The 14,940-nt window shown below is 40.1% G+C and overlaps 2 protein-coding genes across 2 annotated transcripts; one reads left to right on the plus strand and one right to left on the minus strand.

Moving 5' to 3' along the window:
• The first annotated feature begins 2,389 nt into the window (after positions 1-2,389).
• SMDT1 (single-pass membrane protein with aspartate rich tail 1) lies at positions 2,390-6,874 on the plus strand. Its single transcript, XM_039335607.1, has 3 exons — positions 2,390-2,589; positions 3,810-3,950; positions 6,126-6,874. The coding sequence occupies exons 1-2, from the start codon at positions 2,446-2,448 to the stop codon at positions 3,945-3,947; spliced, it is 282 nt and encodes a 93-aa protein (XP_039191541.1). The 5' UTR covers positions 2,390-2,445; the 3' UTR covers positions 3,948-3,950; positions 6,126-6,874.
• A 1,834-nt stretch (positions 6,875-8,708) lies between these two features.
• On the minus strand, positions 8,709-14,612 carry NDUFA6 (NADH:ubiquinone oxidoreductase subunit A6). Its single transcript, XM_039335609.1, has 3 exons — positions 14,448-14,612; positions 12,985-13,100; positions 8,709-9,079 (listed from the first exon to the last, which is right to left on the minus strand). Exons 1-3 carry the CDS (start codon positions 14,587-14,589, stop codon positions 8,948-8,950), a joined length of 390 nt encoding a protein of 129 aa, XP_039191543.1. The 5' UTR covers positions 14,590-14,612; the 3' UTR covers positions 8,709-8,947.
• Positions 14,613-14,940: the final 328 nt, after the last annotated feature.

The following is a 14,940-nucleotide window of genomic DNA, read 5'->3' on the forward strand; positions in this document are numbered from 1 at the left end:
CTTTATAGTTTCCAGAAGGGAGTCTACCTTGGAAACAAATTTATGAATTGCACAGATTTTCATGAATGTTTTTTATTTACACAAAAATATGAATAAATATGTAGGTTTTTAAAATTATCAGGAGAACTGTTTTTACTTTAGAGTTGAAAGATTTATCAAAGTTATAAACTTCTAAAAGAACAAAAAGAGACTAATAGTCTGTGGCCCATAAGAAGAAGAGAGGTAGAAATAGCATATACGCTGTCATGTGGCAATCCCTGATAATTTTATCTTTGCAAAGTCTTATCTTGGGAGGCCATCACATTTTCTAGTGATTCCCAAAATTGCAGTTTTATTGATACATTTTTGGTGAAATTATCAGTTTGTTTTTATCTCTTCAGCTTCCATGCCATTACCTAAGCTTGATGGTTAAATTGACTTTTTTTTCAGCTCAGCCATAGCATCAGAGGAATTGTAACAGATTGTTTTTACAGTAAGAATGTTGGCGCTCTTGAAAAGGCAGTTCTTCCACTGGAAAGGAACTTCTGCCTTCATTTGTTTCTAGATACTCCCACCACCACCATCATAGACGTTCAGTGGCTAACTAATAGCTAGGATTTCACCAATCCTTTATGCAGAGGGAAAGGGCCTTGCTGGCTTCAACCTCCCATCACAATGACTACTTAGATTTAGTATGGAACATGAGGCATGTGAAGTGAGGAGCATTGGTTGAATGTCCAATTTTGGAACCATCTATTTATTGGTCAGATACAGATTGCTGCAAAGTGAGCTTTGAAATTTTCTAAGGCCAGGGGTAGGCAACCCAAAACACTCAAAGAACCACTTGGACCCATTTCCCACCAAAAACAAAACACCGGGAGCCGCAAAATCCTTTTGATATCTAAAATGAAGATAACACTGCATATATCCTTTTTTACCTTTATTATAGGTGTGTGTGTGTGTTTGTGTGTGTGTATATATGTGTGTGTGTGTGTAAAAGATTGCACTCACAGTGTTCTCCGAGGAGCTGAAAATACACATACACATACAGGTAAAAAAAGGATATATGCAGTGTTATCTTCATTTTAGATGTCAAAAGGCTCTCTCTCTCTCTCTGTCTCTCTCTCTCCCTCCCTCTCTATCTGCCCTTGGTCTGCCTGCCACTCCTCTTCCCCACTCCCTCTCTCTCTCTCTTTCTCTCTCTCTCTCCTATCTGCTGCTCACCTGGCAAGCTTCAAGCTGTTGTCCAACAAGCTCAGGGTAAGCAACCTCGTCTCTTTTATGACTCATGGACTTCAACTCCCAGAATTCCTGAGTCAGCCTAGCTGGGCTAGCTAGCTCTCTCCTGCCCTTCCTGCTTCCTGCTTGCTGCAGAGACGCAGCAAAGGGAGGAGCTCTGTCCAGAAAGCTTTTCAGCTCCTCGGAGAACACTGTGAGTGCAATCTTTTACACACACACACACACACAGAGAGAGAGAGAGAGAGAGAGAGAGAAGGAAGCAGGGAAGCGCAATTGCCTCTCTCTGTCTCTCTCTGCAAAGGCAGAGGAGGCTGGGAGCCACCGGGGAAGGCTCAAAGAGCCGCATGCGGCTCCGGAGCCACAGGTTGCCGACCTGTGTCTAAGGCAATTTGGGGCATGAACAGGGTGAAATTGCATCTTGAAGCATTAGAAGGAACGTGTGGGTTGGCTGACTTCAAAGTAGAAAACAGGTCTTTGCTTTGAGGTACAGAGTTAATTTGGACTGGATCTGGCCAGAAGCTGCAAAGAAAAAAATTCCAGAAAAATAATTGCACCATAAATGCCAGAACTTTGCTGAGGCCTCCATTCTTAGCCCACCTCTGTCTTCTTTCCCATCACTATTATAAGAAGAGTCCAGAGCCACTTGTGTTTTTCCTACCCTGTTTAAATTTTATAGAGGACCTTGGAAGGCAGTAAGATCATTTACCAAGGCGATCAATCAGATAAAGATGACTTGAATTCATGACCGAGATATTGGTCTTTCTGCCCCCCAATTCACAGGAGCAAAGGGAAACACATTTAGTCTTGCAAGATTCTGTTACTGCAATTTCTCTAATAAAAATAGTTTTAGGCCCTCACAATGTCTATTAGTCTGGTCTGCCTTCGTTGACAAAGACTGAGAAATAAGTCAGGACAGCCCAAATTACAAGACTCCAACGAACCACAAGAGGGCAGCAGAGATACAAAGATAAGACACAATTCCGTTACTAAACTATTCTATTTTTTATTGGCAACTTTCAATGCCGCTCCAGAAGCATTTAAAGGTGTCATCTAAACGGAAACTAAAAAAAAAGACTAATTCAAACTTTTCAGACACCCGCTATTTAAATAATCTCTCCTTCCGCCTATTGATATCTCGCGAGGTTTGAAAAAACACCGCCCATTCTTTCGCTAGTTCCGGTTATCAAGAAAGTGTCCGATTCCTGGGGGAGGAGCTGGCTAGAGGAGATGGCTTCGCGGTTGTGGTCAGTGGCTGGCTCTTGGGTAAAGTTGCGACCCGTCGAGAACCAGAAGGCGCCCTTAGCAACCGTTTTATCCTCACGAAATATAACCGTCACTCGGACTGGCGCCATCTTGCCTAAGCCCGTCAAAGTGAGTGAGTGTGAAAGGTAGCCGTAGCTTCTAAAGGAGAAACGGGTAGGAACCAAACTGAGCAATCGCTTAGCAAGGATGGTGTAAATTGGCAGGTTGTATCAGCCAATCGCGTGTAGCTTATTTGGAAGGGCGGGTTATGTTAGTGTTCGATCGTTGCCTAGCAATAAAACAGTTGTGGGGCAGACGCGGAAATAACGCGTTGTTAAAGAGCGAGAACTTTATTTCGTCTCGGAGAAGCGCTGCGGACAGTGACTTTTTTTTTCGAAAGCTGAAGTCGTGCTCTCTTCCCCCCCCCCCCCTCCGTTAGTCATCATGAGAAAATATTACTGGAACTTGCCCTTCCCACTTAATCTGGTTTTGTCGTGATTGACGTGAACGCTTTTAAGTTAGTTGGGCAATTATGCAGCAGGCCGGCTTATTTCAGGGATGCCATTATCCTGTTGCAAGCGGTTTCCTATTCTGTCATCCCCGAAAATGCCGTAAGCCACGCAGCAGTTTTTTAAAAACTCAGCGGCAGCTTCATCTACAACAGTGTTTCTCAACCTTGACCATTTTAAGGCATGTGGACTTCAACTCCCAGAATTCCACAGCCAGCATTGCTGGCTGTGGGATTCTGGGAGTTGAAGTCCACATGCCTTAAAATGGTCAAGGTTGAGAAACACTGATCTACAATGTCTATGGAGATTCTCAGTCATCCAGGTCATGGTTGTCCCAAAGGTGCTTTTTCAAGAAAAAAGCCTCTTGAAAAAGCACCCTTGGGCGTCACCTGACAAGTGGTTAGATTCGAGGAGGACCGATGTAGAGGGGACACGAAAGCCCCGTGTAAGTTGAAAATCAAAGAGCGAGATGGTTATGATGACTGGAATGGAAATTTGAGATCATCTAAACGCAGATACAGTTGTGTTCTGTGATATCTGTGTTTGTAATTTGAAATATCCTGAAGATGTATTTTATTAACTATCTTTATTATTCTAATGATGTTGGGTACTTATTCAGTCTATGGATTCTTCATAAATTCTTCATTTGAAGGAATTTTCAAAAATGCTTGCACCTGAAAGTAACTACAATAAGACAGTAGTTAAATTTACTGAGGCAGCTGTGTGATTCTTTTTGTTCTTTCCATCAGTTCTAGTTATACTCTGGCAGCTATAAATTTGTTCATGTGTATTTGAATATGTGCCAAGAGATATTAACCAGCTTTTCATTAATCCTTTTAGATGCCATTTGGTCTTGTCCGAGTGTTTGCCGTTGTAATTCCCTTTCTCTATGTTGGGACACAAATCAGCAAAAGTTTTGCAGCTTTGCTTGAAGAACATGATATCTTTGTACCAGAGGATGACGATGATGACGACTAATAGGTACAATTATAGCTGTGCAACCCTTCTCAGCTGCATGTATCCTCTAACTGGCATGCTGGGAGATTTGGGGAAGTGATTAAATGAATAGTTGGTGTAGGACAGGGGTGTTAAACTGCCAGCCCGCCCACCCCAGCTCCGGCAATGTAAAATCGCAATATGTCACAACACGTCATGTGATGCAGCGAGTTTGACACCCATGGTCTAGGACACAGGTCGGCAACCTGCGGCTCCAGAGCTGCATGCGGCTCTTTGAGCCTTCCCCTGTGGCTCCCAGCCTCCTCTGCCTTTGCAGAGAGAGACAGAGACAGAGAGAGGCAATTGCACTTCCCTGCTTCTCTGTGTGTGTGTGTGTGTGTGTGTCTCTGTGTGTGTGTGTTTTGTGTGTGTTTGTGTGTGTGTGTATGTGTAAAAGAGAGTGCACTCACAGTGTTCTCCGAGGAGCTGAAAAGCTTTCTGGGCGGAGCTCCTCCCTTTGCTGCGTCTCTGAAGGAAGCAGGAAGGGCAGGAGAGAGCTAGCTAGCCCAGCTAGGCTGACTCAGGAATTCTGGGAGTTGAAGTCCATGAGTCATAAAAGAGACGAGGTTGCCTACCCCGGAGGTTGTTGGACAACAGCTTGAAGCTTGCCAGGTGAGCAGCAGATAGGAGGGGGGGGGAGAAAGAGAGAGAAAGAGAGAGAGAGGGAGAGAGAGAGAGAGTGGGGGAAGAGGAGTGGCAGACCAAGGACAGATAGAGAGGGAGGGAGAGAGAGACCTTTTGACATCTAAAATGAAGATAACACTGCATATATCCTTTTTTTACCTGTGTATGTATGTAATTTTATTCTCTTAAAGCATTCTCTTGGTGATCATTGTTTTAATAGTATGGATATTCCCAAGAGTCATATTTTTACTTTTATTTTTAATGTGTATATGTGTGTGTGTGTCTGTGTCTGTGTGTGTGTGTGTGTGTGTGTGTATACACATACACACACATATACACATACACACACCTATAATAAAGGTAAAAAAGGATATATGCAGTGTTATCTTCATTTTAGATATCAAAAGGGTTTTGCGGCTCCCAGTGTTTTGTTTTTGGTGGGAAACGGGTCCAAGTGGCTCTTTGAGTGTTTTGGGTTGCCTACCCCTGGTCTAGGACAAAAAAAACCCTTATAGATCCAAATAAAAAATAAATTTGAAGGAATTGAAAGAACTGAACAAAATCTATTTTTGTTCTTCCCTCATATATTTTTGACCACATAATTTGCAGATTTAGGATGAAGAAACTGGATTATTGTTTATGGCTACACAATTGAGAATTAAAAGCTCCTTGCTGCCAACTTCAAACAACTTTATAATCTAATTGTGCATATTTATTCTAAAGAAAATTTGCAGTTTCAAACTGGGACAGAAACCCATCCATTTATATCTTTTCCATATCTTAACATCTTTTCATTATCATTGCATGAATGGTCCCTGTCCTTCTGATGCCTTCCTCTTTCTTTTTCCTGTTATCTTCTACATTTAGTTCTGCAGTAAAACTAAAGTAAACAAATGCAAGTTATGCTTTACCTACTTTTAATTATGTTAGTAGTATTTTTTGTATAACTATAACATGATGGGAATTGATATTCCAAGAGTTTGTACATACTTGATATTTTATTCTGTAATAGGCTAGTAGAAGTATGTTATGTTAAATACTTGCCAAAGATACATTAACTTTGATTTAATAGTGTATGTGATCATGCAACAGCATTGTGTTTCTGATGTGTATATTGATATGCATATGAATCTTTTCTATTTGAGCCAATACATTCTTTGTTTCTTAATCAGGAAACCGGTATACACCATTTTTTTCAAGCTGAAGTAACACTCCAAAAATTAATATCAGGAAAATAATTATTCCCTCATGCCATTTTAGAGCAAGTTGCACATTTTAAAAGTATTATCCAATTGTCCTCTTGTCCTAAGCCAGGGGTAGGCAACCTTGGCTCTTTTATGACTCGTGGACTTCAACTCCCAGAATTCCTGAGCCAGCCAGGCTGGCTCAGGAATTCTGGGAGTTGAAGTCCACGAGTCATAAAAGAGCCAAGGTTGCCTACCCGTCCTAAGCGTTACTAGTTCTAAATAGTGCAGAACTCATACTCTGTAATCACAAAATAGTTCCACAGCGTGAAAAATTTCTTGTTTTTTACAGGTCTACAATGTGGCAGTAAGAGGAACAAAGCCATAATGAAGTGTTCTAATATCAATGTTTAATCACCGCTCCTCAGATGTCTAAAGAACATATTTTGGGGACAGCTGGACTACCCATTGTACCACGGATTGCTCTGTGCATGTGTAAACAATGGTGTTTAAATGCTATATCTAGTTAAGAATACATATTTATGTCTTGATTCAACAATTGTTGCATGTTTAGAGTATACCTTATTTCTGAATACACTGGATCCCTAATTAATAGTGAGAGGAAAAAATTATTTGATCCCCTGCTGATTTTTTATGTTTGCCCACTGACAAATGATCAGTCTATAATTGTAATAGTAGATTTAACAGTGAGACAAAAATCCAGAAAAACGCATTTTAATGAAGTTATAAATTGATTTGCATTTTAATGAGTGAAATAAGTATTTGACCCCGTCGCAAAACATGCCTTAGTGCTTAGTGGCAAAACCCTCGTTGGCAATCACAGAGGTCAGATGTTTCTTGTAGTTCGTCACCAGGTTTCCACATATCTCAGGAGGGATTTTGTCCCACTTTGCAGATCCTCTCCAAGCCATTAAGGTTTTGAGGCTGACGTTTGGTAGCTCAAACTTTCAGCTCTCTCCACAGATTTTCTATGGGATTAAGGTCTGGAGACTGGCTAGGCCACTCCAGGACCTTAATGTGCATCCTCTTGAGCCACTCCTTTGTTGCCTTGGCTATGTGTTGGTGGGCCATTGTCATGCTGGAATACCCATCCATGACCCATTTTCAATGCCCTGGCTGAGGGAAGGAGGTTCTTACCCAAGATTTGACAGTACATGGCCCTGTCCATCATCCCTTTGATGCAGGGAAGTTGTCCTGTCCCCTTAGCAGAAAAACACCCCCAAAGCATAATATTTCCACTTCCATGTTTGATGGTGGAAATGGTGTTCTTGGGGTCATAGGCAGCATTCCTCCTCCTCCAAACATGGCGAGTTGAGTTGATGCCGAAGAGCTCAATTTTGGTCTCATCTGACCACAACCTTTACCCTGTTCTCCTCTGAATCATTCAGATGTTAATTGGCAAACTTCAGACGGCCTGTACATGTGCTTTCTTGAGCAGGGGGACCTTGTGGGCGCTGCAGGATTTCAGTCCTTCACAGTGTAGTGTGTTACCAATTGTTTTCTTGGTGACTATAGTCCCAGCTGCCTTGAGATCATTGACAAGATCCTCCTGTGTAGTTCTGGACTGATTCCTCACCGTTCTCGTGATCACTGAAACTCCATGATGTGAGATTTTGTATTGAGCCCCAGACCGAGGGAAATTGACAGTTATTGTGTTTCTTCCATTTGCAAATAATCGCACCAATTGTTGTCATCTTCTCACTAAGCTGCTTGGTGATAGTCTTGTAGCCCATTCCAGCCTTGTGTAGGTCTAGAATCTTGTCCCTGATATTCTTGGACAGCTCTGGTCTTGGCCATGGTGAAGAGTTTGGAATCTGATTGATTCCTTCTGTGGACAGGTGTCTTTTGTACAGGTAACCAGCTGAGATTAGGAGCACTCCCTTTCAGAGTGTTCCTAATCTCAGATCATTACCTGTATAAAAGACACCTGGGAACCAGAAATCTTGCTGATAGGGGATCAAATACTTATTTCACACTCATTAAAATGAAAATCAATTTATAACTTTTTTGAAATGCGTTTTTCTGGATTTTTGTTATTTTATCTCTCACTGTTAAAATAAATTTACCATTAAAATTATAGACTGATCATTTTTTTGTCAGTGGGCAATCGTACAAAATCAGCAGGGGATCAAATATTTTTTCCCCTCACTGTGTGAAGAATTCCTCTGAATAGTAAATTAAGAATTAGAGATCAAGGCTCGTGTGTTTCTTTTATATATTCACCTGCTGTCCTCATCCTTTTAGGAATATATATTTTACTGAATTGAGATGTCCTGCTGAATTAATATCCTTGGGATTATGCTGTCCAACTATGATACTACATAAAATAGAATGTCAGCTTTCTTTTTGAAAGGAACAAAATTACAAGGCTATAGAAAAGTACATAAAGCAACTTCTCAATCTTGTTATTTGATTCAGTTGAATCAGTATAAATAGTGTCAGTATAAATACACATTTTTATAGAACTTTGAGAAAGTTTTAATTACAATTTTGGTGAAAGCAAATTGCTTAAACAGCTATTGTATAACTATTAGATTTTTCCAGTTACCTGGGTTTTTATTTGTTATTACATATAGCTGAAATACCTTAGAAAGATTATAGGATTAGGATGTATAATGGAAGTATTACGTAGGTTGCTAAATTTTGAAAAAGTGTTAATAAGCAACCTCCATCTCTACGTCAACATTTAAGCAGTATGAGATTTTTATTCCAGAATTTGGAATATTGCTACAATTTTGCGGCAGTAAACACATGAATGTGGTGTACCCTCTAAAATAAATATTTTAAAATTCAATAGACTCCTAAGAATGTAATATTTTGAATTGCATTTGGTTCCCTTTCTCCCAAATAAAATCTTTTCTGCATATATATCCAAAAGAATCTCACCATATATTAAAAAGAAATTTAGTGTTACTTTTTAGATTGCAGTGTTATATATTATTTAAGACATTAATTGCTGTGGAAGTGATACAATATACTTAACTATAGTAAAGTAGATTTTGCAAAATGAATCCAGGATGAAATAGCACCAGTTACTCAGAATCAATATAAATAATGCATGCCTACTTGAATACTTTCTTGCTGAAGAATAGTAAGATAAAGGCATTTATTTGGAACAGAAATAGAGTCATTATTCTCTATTGATGATTTAGTTCAAGGATCGTGGCCCTTGTAGAACTTGGATAGGAAATCCGTGGGTTGTGGTGTTTCTGTCTCATGAAAAAATCTCATTATATGGGTCTTTTGTTTCCACACATTGATTGTTTCTTGGAATTCCATTTTTCCCTGTATCAAGAATAAGAGAACAATTATTACTTAAATTACCAATATGCCAGATGATAGTTCCTGTCAAGTCAGTTTTAGGAACAAAATTATCAAAAATTGGTAATAACTGATTTTTTTAAAAAACAACAACAGGTTTTATACTCAGAAGATCAAAATGGCTAAGTAACCCATGGCCCCTCTAATTTCAAAGCTTTCTTTAGGAAATCAGACATTTGCTATAAAATCTGTTAGTTCTCTGATAGGAAACAGAGGAATACCTCTTTCTTTCTTCAGTGCTACCCAGCCTGTGGTGCCTCTTGTAAATCTTGGGGGGAAAGCTGTCCTTTTTTTCGTAGAAAAAAAACCAGTCCACTCCTGCCTAGCAAGAGATCTTTAGCTTAGTGTGAGTCTTAGTACTCTGTAGGTAGGCTCTGCACATCGTATCATCAAAAAGACTATCCATGATCCCTTTATGAAGGATGCTTGGGAAGGGAAAGGATATAGCTTACAAAAACTGGGAAGAAAATGTTTGATAGAAACCTCACTGGACTCATTAAGAGAGCACTAACATGGAGGGAAAGTGGCAAAAGCCCAGAACCAAGCATGCAACCAAGGACACGGGCCAAGAAAACAGAACACTAAGTAGGAAGCAGGACATCAAAAGGAGATTCAGAGTTCGCAGAACTATAAAGGAGATAGCAATAGATATGCTATAAAAATGTTTTTACACTAAATGTAGAATATGGGAAATAAACTGAGAGAACAAGGGATGTGACCTTAGGAAGACAAATATGCAGTCATAGACAACACTGAAACATGGCAGAGTGTTGCTTATAAGTGGCCCACATCAAGTTATTCAAAGGGAATAGATCCAGTAGAAATAGTAGGGATGTTGTATTGTCCCTAATATATATAGGAAATCACTAATCAGTGTGGAAATATTGTTAAAAGCATTTGGTTAAGAGTAAAAGGAAAGAATAAGTGATACTGTTGTAGAGCCACCTGGTTAGAAGATAGAGCTCTTTCTATTTTAGATGACTATGACTACTCTTTCAAAGAGTCATGCAGTGCAGGTATTCCTTACTTAACAACCATTCATTCATAACCATGTAGTTATGATAGCACTGAATACACCCAGTCCCCAAAGTTACATCTGTTATTCCTCTCTTGCAGTCACATGATCCAAATTTGGGCACTTGGCAGCCCATCCAGCTTCAGCTTCTCCCATCCTCCTATCACCCCCCTCCCAGCATTGCCCTTTCGGCTGCTCTGTCCTCTGCCCTGCTGTCCTATGCTCCACCACTCCTGCCCTTAGCTGATCTTTGCCATCTTCCTCCCACTGCTAATGGGAGGAATAACTGCTAATAACTGTCTAACTTAGCAACAGAAATTTTGGGCTCAGTTGTTGTAAATTGAAGACTACCTGTAATAAATATATACATCTATTAAAAACTACAGGCTTAAAATTCTGATACCAAATTTAAGCTTTCACATGCAGTGGATTACCCTAGCACTTGGGGAAAGCCAGTTTTTAAGTTTTCAGAAAGCTAAGGGGGTAGAGATCTGCCAAACTGCAGGCAGGGTGACTATAGAAAAAACATGCTTCCTATATCCCACAAGATGCCAAAGTTTAAGGGAAGGGAATAGGAGCATGCCCCAATCCTATCTGATCTGGAAGGTTGGGTAGATGTTTTTAGGGCAGTGGTTCTCAACCTTTTTATACGGCGACCCCGGTCATAAGGACGCGCCGCGCATGCGTGGCGGCGCCATGCGCGGCGGCGCCCCGAGGGAAAAAAATGGCGGATCGCGTTGTTTGGCGGCCCTGTGAAATGGTCGTTCGACCCCAAATGGGGTCGCGACCCAAAGGTTGAGAACTGCTGTTTTAGGGGGATGCAGTCCTGCTGATAACCTGACCCTATGCGATGCAGAGATTTCGGTTATGAATGATTTCAATTATCCTAATATGTAATGGGAATTTAACTCTGCCAAGTCAAATCTCCAACAAATTCTTTTCATCTCTTGACCATGTCATTTGTCAGAAGGTGTGAGAAATTAAAAGGGTTGTCTGATATCCTGGACTCAATCCTCACTAACAAGGAGAATTGGTTGAAGAAGTAAAAGTGATTGACACATTGAGGAAAAGTGCTCATATTGTCCAGAGGAAGATAGACATGAATGCTATCTATCAGAAGACTGAATTTTGATAAACTTTGAAGGAAAATAGGTCGGACTCAATAGCTACAAATCTTTAAAGCAGTGGTTCTCAACCTGTGGGCCAGGACCCCATTTGGGGTCAAACAACCATTTCACGGGGGTCGCCAAACAATGCAGTCCGCCATTTTTTCCCCTTTTCCTTAGCTGTGCTACTCCCTTTTATTCTATTGGCTTTTGAAAGCCAATAGAATAGACTCTCTTGAATAGAGTCTAATTCTATTGGCTTTCAAAAGCCAATAGGAATTGTCCACGCTGTCTCTGCCCTGCTGAGCCTGCCAAAAGTCCCATTCTGCAAACAGTGCTGCAAGTTGTCTGCAGCGAAGGCGAGCTGTTTGGAAGTTTCCACCCCTCCCTGCTGAGCAACTATTAAAATGTAAGTAAAAGAGGGCCAGGGGTGGGAGGCCGGCAGGCGCAGGGAGGGTTGCTGGCGCACGTGGGGCCTGGCGGGTGCCTTACCTCCCTTGGGCTGGGCCAGCTGGTGGCCCAGCCAGTGGTCACCCTGCGCCGTCGCTGCCCCTTGCCAGTTACGCCTTGGCTGGCGCAGGGGGCAGCACCATGCATGCGCGGCGCTCCCGGGCAGGGAAAGTCCTCGACTTACGACCGGTTGGGTAGTCCTCGACCTACGACCGGTTGAGTAGTCCTCGACTTACGACCGGTTGGGGGTCGCGGCATTAAAAAGGTTGAGAACCACTGCTTTAAAGTATTCAGGAAAGCTGGGAAATTCAATGAAACAAGACACTGAAAGTGGAATTACAAAAATCCCCACAAGGAGAAAGGAGATAAATCTAAATAGGCCAGCATTGATAGGAGCCAGGTTTTATAAAATGCTGAAGATAAAAAGAGAGACATATAGGAAATTGGAGGAGAAAATGCAAAGATGAATAGAAGGTAATCAAAGTCACCATCAATAAAGCTCAAACTTAATAAAAACTAAAGCTTCTTATAGACTACAGAAAATGTTTCTATAGGTATATTAGAAATAAAAAGAAACTGAGGAGAATGTGCGCCCATTGTGAAAAGCAAATGTTGAATTGTTAATAAGTGATGATAAGACATCTGTCTTCTCTCAGGAAGGAAATGGAGCCCTAGCTGATCATATTTGTACTAGTGGGGATACACAAAAAGAGTTAATGAGAGAAAGTTTAGCTAATTTAACTGAATATATGACTCCAAAATGGAGTACATATAGGATACTGAAGAAAATAGTGGAGGTGATTGCAGGTGATCTTTGAGCACTTCTGATGAGGTTCCAAAAGATTGAAGGAGAGCAAATTTTATCCCTATCTCTAAAAGGGGAAAGACGTAGGAAACTTCAAATCTGGCAACTTGACATCTGTATTGGTTAGCTAGTCTTTGACCAGATTATCAAGCAACATGTTTTTAAGCACTTGTATAGACAAGCTACAATTACTGGTTATAGGAGCCAGTATGGGATTGTCACAAATATTACACTAGAACAATTTTATCTTTTTTAAAAAGTTACTTGCTTAGTAGAACATAGGAATGCTATAAATACAGCATACCTAGAGCATCCAAGAAAGAAAACTCAGACAAAAATAGCTGATACAAATAAGAGGTATTTTCTATATGTTACAACTTCTCATTCTTTCTATTTTCACAGATTTGATAAAAAGAGGAAATAATTATCTTCATAACAACCCTAATCTTACATCTGCTATGGATTTAGAACTACGTAGTACTATTTGTCTTACCTTAATAACAAGCAAATCAATAATTCTGGGATCTGTAACATGGGCATTTTTCATGAACAACTCTCGTACTTTATCACGCCCCTGTTTCACTGTAATCTCCAGCTGGTACGTATGCACTAGACCAGAAGCAAAATAATGATCATGAATGAAAAATAATCCTATGGACATTATCAGTTGTCAGTGTTATCATCACTTCTAATAAAACTAATTTACACAGGTTGTTTTACTGAAAATTATGTGATATATGTGAAAAAATTAATTAATAGAAAAAATCATTTAAGCTGCAGGAAAATAAGAAAACACTATCAAATATGATTATTCTGATTTTATCATGTATAACTAGATCTTCATGCTATCAGTCACTTAAGTGATTCTCCATAAGGAAAACTCTTTCCCAACACTATGTAACCATCCCATGCCCCAATATTAAATACTATACTAGATAATATATTGTGGAAATACAGCCTACAGGTGTTTAAAAACCCCATTTTTGTTATAGGTGTAAAGCAGTTATTTTCATTTTCCAAGCAGAAGCAAAAATTATGTATCATTTGAGGTAATGTAAAACAATACAAAATCTTAAACTATAAGGCAGAGTTTTTTATAATTGGGATTCTCAAGTAAACTGTCTTGAGGATCAGTTTGATCAAAACGTGAAACTACAATTTACAATGAAATAAAAATTGGATTTTTTTTTAAAAAAAATAAAAGGTACATACATTTGAAACTCTTGTGGCCTTCTAAATCCACATGGTAATTTTTAGTTTTTCTTTCCACTCTGTGGCTATTTATGAAACTATCTGTAACAGCAACTATTTCACGTGTTTTTTCTGCAGACAAATGTCCTGTACTATATGCTAACAGGCAATTAATATTTATACATTTATTTCTGAATCATGATAGAATTCCAATGAGTTTCAGGCTACATTCAGAATACACTGAATGGTCAACAATGACAATGAATATAAAGATGAATGATTATGAATGAATCCTAGCAACCAAAGATGATGAGGCAAGATAATAGAGAACAGGCCATTAATCAATAGAACAGTTCGAATTATGCACTAAATCCTTATCTCAAATGCACACAATCGTATATTTACATACATCGATAATCTTGACTGAGTAATTATCTATCAGGGATGGTGTAGTGAATCCTGCAGAATGGAGGGGTTGGACTAAATGACCTCTTAGGTCCTTCCAACTTTATGAACCTAATCCAAGCAACTATCTCCTATTTATTTATGCGTCTAGTCATCAAGGCGATTTAGAGTAGCCATTCCATTTAAGGAATTTCCGTGAAAATGTAAAAGTACCCCTTTGTGATCTTCAGACCGGAGAAGCCGTAGAGGAAAGACATAGGACAACTCCGGTTTGCGAAGCTCCTTTTCAAACTAAGTTAAACGTTTCTTGCCCCTACGACCTTGACAGCGGAGATCGCGAACGTAATCACGGCCCCTCACCAGTATTTGGGATTTCGCGGTACCAAGTTCTATATAATTCTCTCACGTGCCGTTTGGCTTCAGCCAAATCCCGACTGAAGATTGGTTTTACTACAGCTCCGACAACTGTGCCCGCCACCTTCCCAGCCCCGGCAGCCGCCATGTTTCCTGTTCAGATAAACAAACCCCGCCCTCATCGTTTCCTTGAAAGAGTAAGAGAGTGTCTATTGGCTAAAAATTATGACATTCACCTAAAGAAGACTGACGATTGGCTAATCTCTAGCTTTATGACTAGAAGAGAGGACTACCCACTTACGGATAGTGACCAATAGCGTTGAGAGAATTTAAGATGAACATTGCATAGTAAACTCAAGACTTGGCTCTGCTACCGCCCAAACCGGAAGTTGAATAACCCGATGTGAGAATATCAATGAGGTTGACGTGCGCCAGCTGACCTTACGGTTCTGGAAAGAAAGAAAAAAACCCGTAGAGATTTATGTGTGGTAGAAGCATT

The sequence above is a fragment of the Crotalus tigris genome, unplaced genomic scaffold (assembly GCF_016545835.1).
Source record: "Crotalus tigris isolate CLP2741 ecotype Arizona unplaced genomic scaffold, ASM1654583v1 scf7180000017644.4837335, whole genome shotgun sequence".
Classification (NCBI taxonomy): Eukaryota; Metazoa; Chordata; class Lepidosauria; order Squamata; family Viperidae; genus Crotalus; species Crotalus tigris.

Excerpts from the sequence above, each read along its gene's own strand:
- SMDT1 (XM_039335607.1), top strand. The coding sequence starts at position 2,446 with ATGGCTTCGCGGTTGTGGTCAGTGGCTGGCTCTTGGGTAAAGTTGCGA. Across the intron at positions 2,590-3,809 it reads TCTTGCCTAAGCCCGTCAAA|ATGCCATTTGGTCTTGTCCG; the intron begins GTGAGTGAGTGT and ends TAATCCTTTTAG.
- NDUFA6 (XM_039335609.1), bottom strand. The coding sequence starts at position 14,589 with ATGGCGGCTGCCGGGGCTGGGAAGGTGGCGGGCACAGTTGTCGGAGCT. Across the intron at positions 13,101-14,447 it reads CCGCGAAATCCCAAATACTG|TGCATACGTACCAGCTGGAG; the intron begins GTGAGGGGCCGT and ends CTTCTGGTCTAG. Across the intron at positions 9,080-12,984 it reads TTGATTTGCTTGTTATTAAG|GGAAAAATGGAATTCCAAGA; the intron begins GTAAGACAAATA and ends TTCTTGATACAG.